General features: G+C 39.7%; 1 protein-coding gene across 2 annotated transcripts in view; it reads right to left on the reverse strand.

Moving 5' to 3' along the window:
• LOC107265190 (calcium-binding and coiled-coil domain-containing protein 1) overlaps positions 1–1,040 on the reverse strand; it is a 33,909-nt gene that overhangs the window by 2,690 nt on the left and 30,179 nt on the right. The window contains exon 1 of one of the 2 annotated variants that reach the window (XM_025082500.1): positions 666–837. The exons of the other annotated variant lie outside the window; for it this stretch is intronic. Within the exon in view, the coding sequence (XP_024938268.1) occupies positions 666–680 (15 nt within the window). The 5' untranslated portion in view covers positions 681–837. Of the gene's footprint in view, positions 1–665; positions 838–1,040 lie in introns of those variants that run through there. 2 annotated transcript variants of the gene reach the window in all.

Below are 1,040 nucleotides of genomic sequence, written 5' to 3' on the forward strand. Positions count from 1 at the left end.
TGCACAATCGAATACTCGAAGCTTACAGTCTCTTGTTGCATTTGACAGCATACCGCTGGCGCAACAGACCAAGCACAGTTGATCCGGGTTAACGAAGTAGTAGCTAGTTCAACTTACAGATGGCAGTATTCTCGATGATACGTCAGTATTACAAATTACCAATCGAAAACGCTATTAGACTTACGCGGCATCCAATACAGGGAAATGTCTATTTAACTTCAGTCAAAAACAAAGGTGTACAGAACGTTAACGTTAGTAGGTAAAAGCGAAATTTTATCCCATCGAAAATACCTGCAGGTAAATGCTTTCAAAATAGTAGGAGTAAAGTAGTGGGAATAAAAATAATAGAATAAAAAAGGCGAAAAGGTGTTTCCAATTAAAACAGAACTATCATTAATCGGGAGAAAATATTTTGTATATTTCGTTAGATCGGACAGGCAATCTTGAGTGTCTTCGGCGAAACTGTCGAAAGCGTGGGTAAACCGGTTGTTCGCGAAACGCAAAAGGGAATTTAAAAAAATCCATTTTTATTGTCGATAAAACTCGTCACTAAGTCCTGAAGAAAGGAATTCCGATCCGCCTTTATTCCACAAAACGGACGAGATAAGGTTCTTGACCGTACTCAAATAATTACAGAGAATTCGAGCGTAAAAGTACCAACTCACAATACAAGACCGCATGGTACACGGTGCATGAAGATTCGAACGAAATTATTTATAAAATTCTCCATCTCGTGAATCATTTTCTATTACCCCTTGCAACTGCCGTCATATCAAAAGATTCTTATGTAACGAAATCGAACGACATACAATTCGATTAATTATGTTGATCATAAAAACACGAAGAAAGTATAAAGGAAGGAATTCTTTATTAGTGTTCGATAAAGAGCGGTAGAAGTAACAGAGGCTAGTAGAACTCAAGACGACTGATATTGGCGCATGTTCCTCGCTGGCGACTGGTGGCGACCGCAAGAACTATCGACACAGGCAGTGACGGCACACCGAACGAGGGACCAGTCCAGTGTAGACCAGTCAGTTTCT

The sequence above is a fragment of the Cephus cinctus genome, unplaced genomic scaffold, assembly GCF_000341935.2.
Source record: "Cephus cinctus unplaced genomic scaffold, Ccin1 Ccin1_scaffold0215, whole genome shotgun sequence".
Taxonomy (NCBI): Eukaryota; Metazoa; Arthropoda; class Insecta; order Hymenoptera; family Cephidae; genus Cephus; species Cephus cinctus.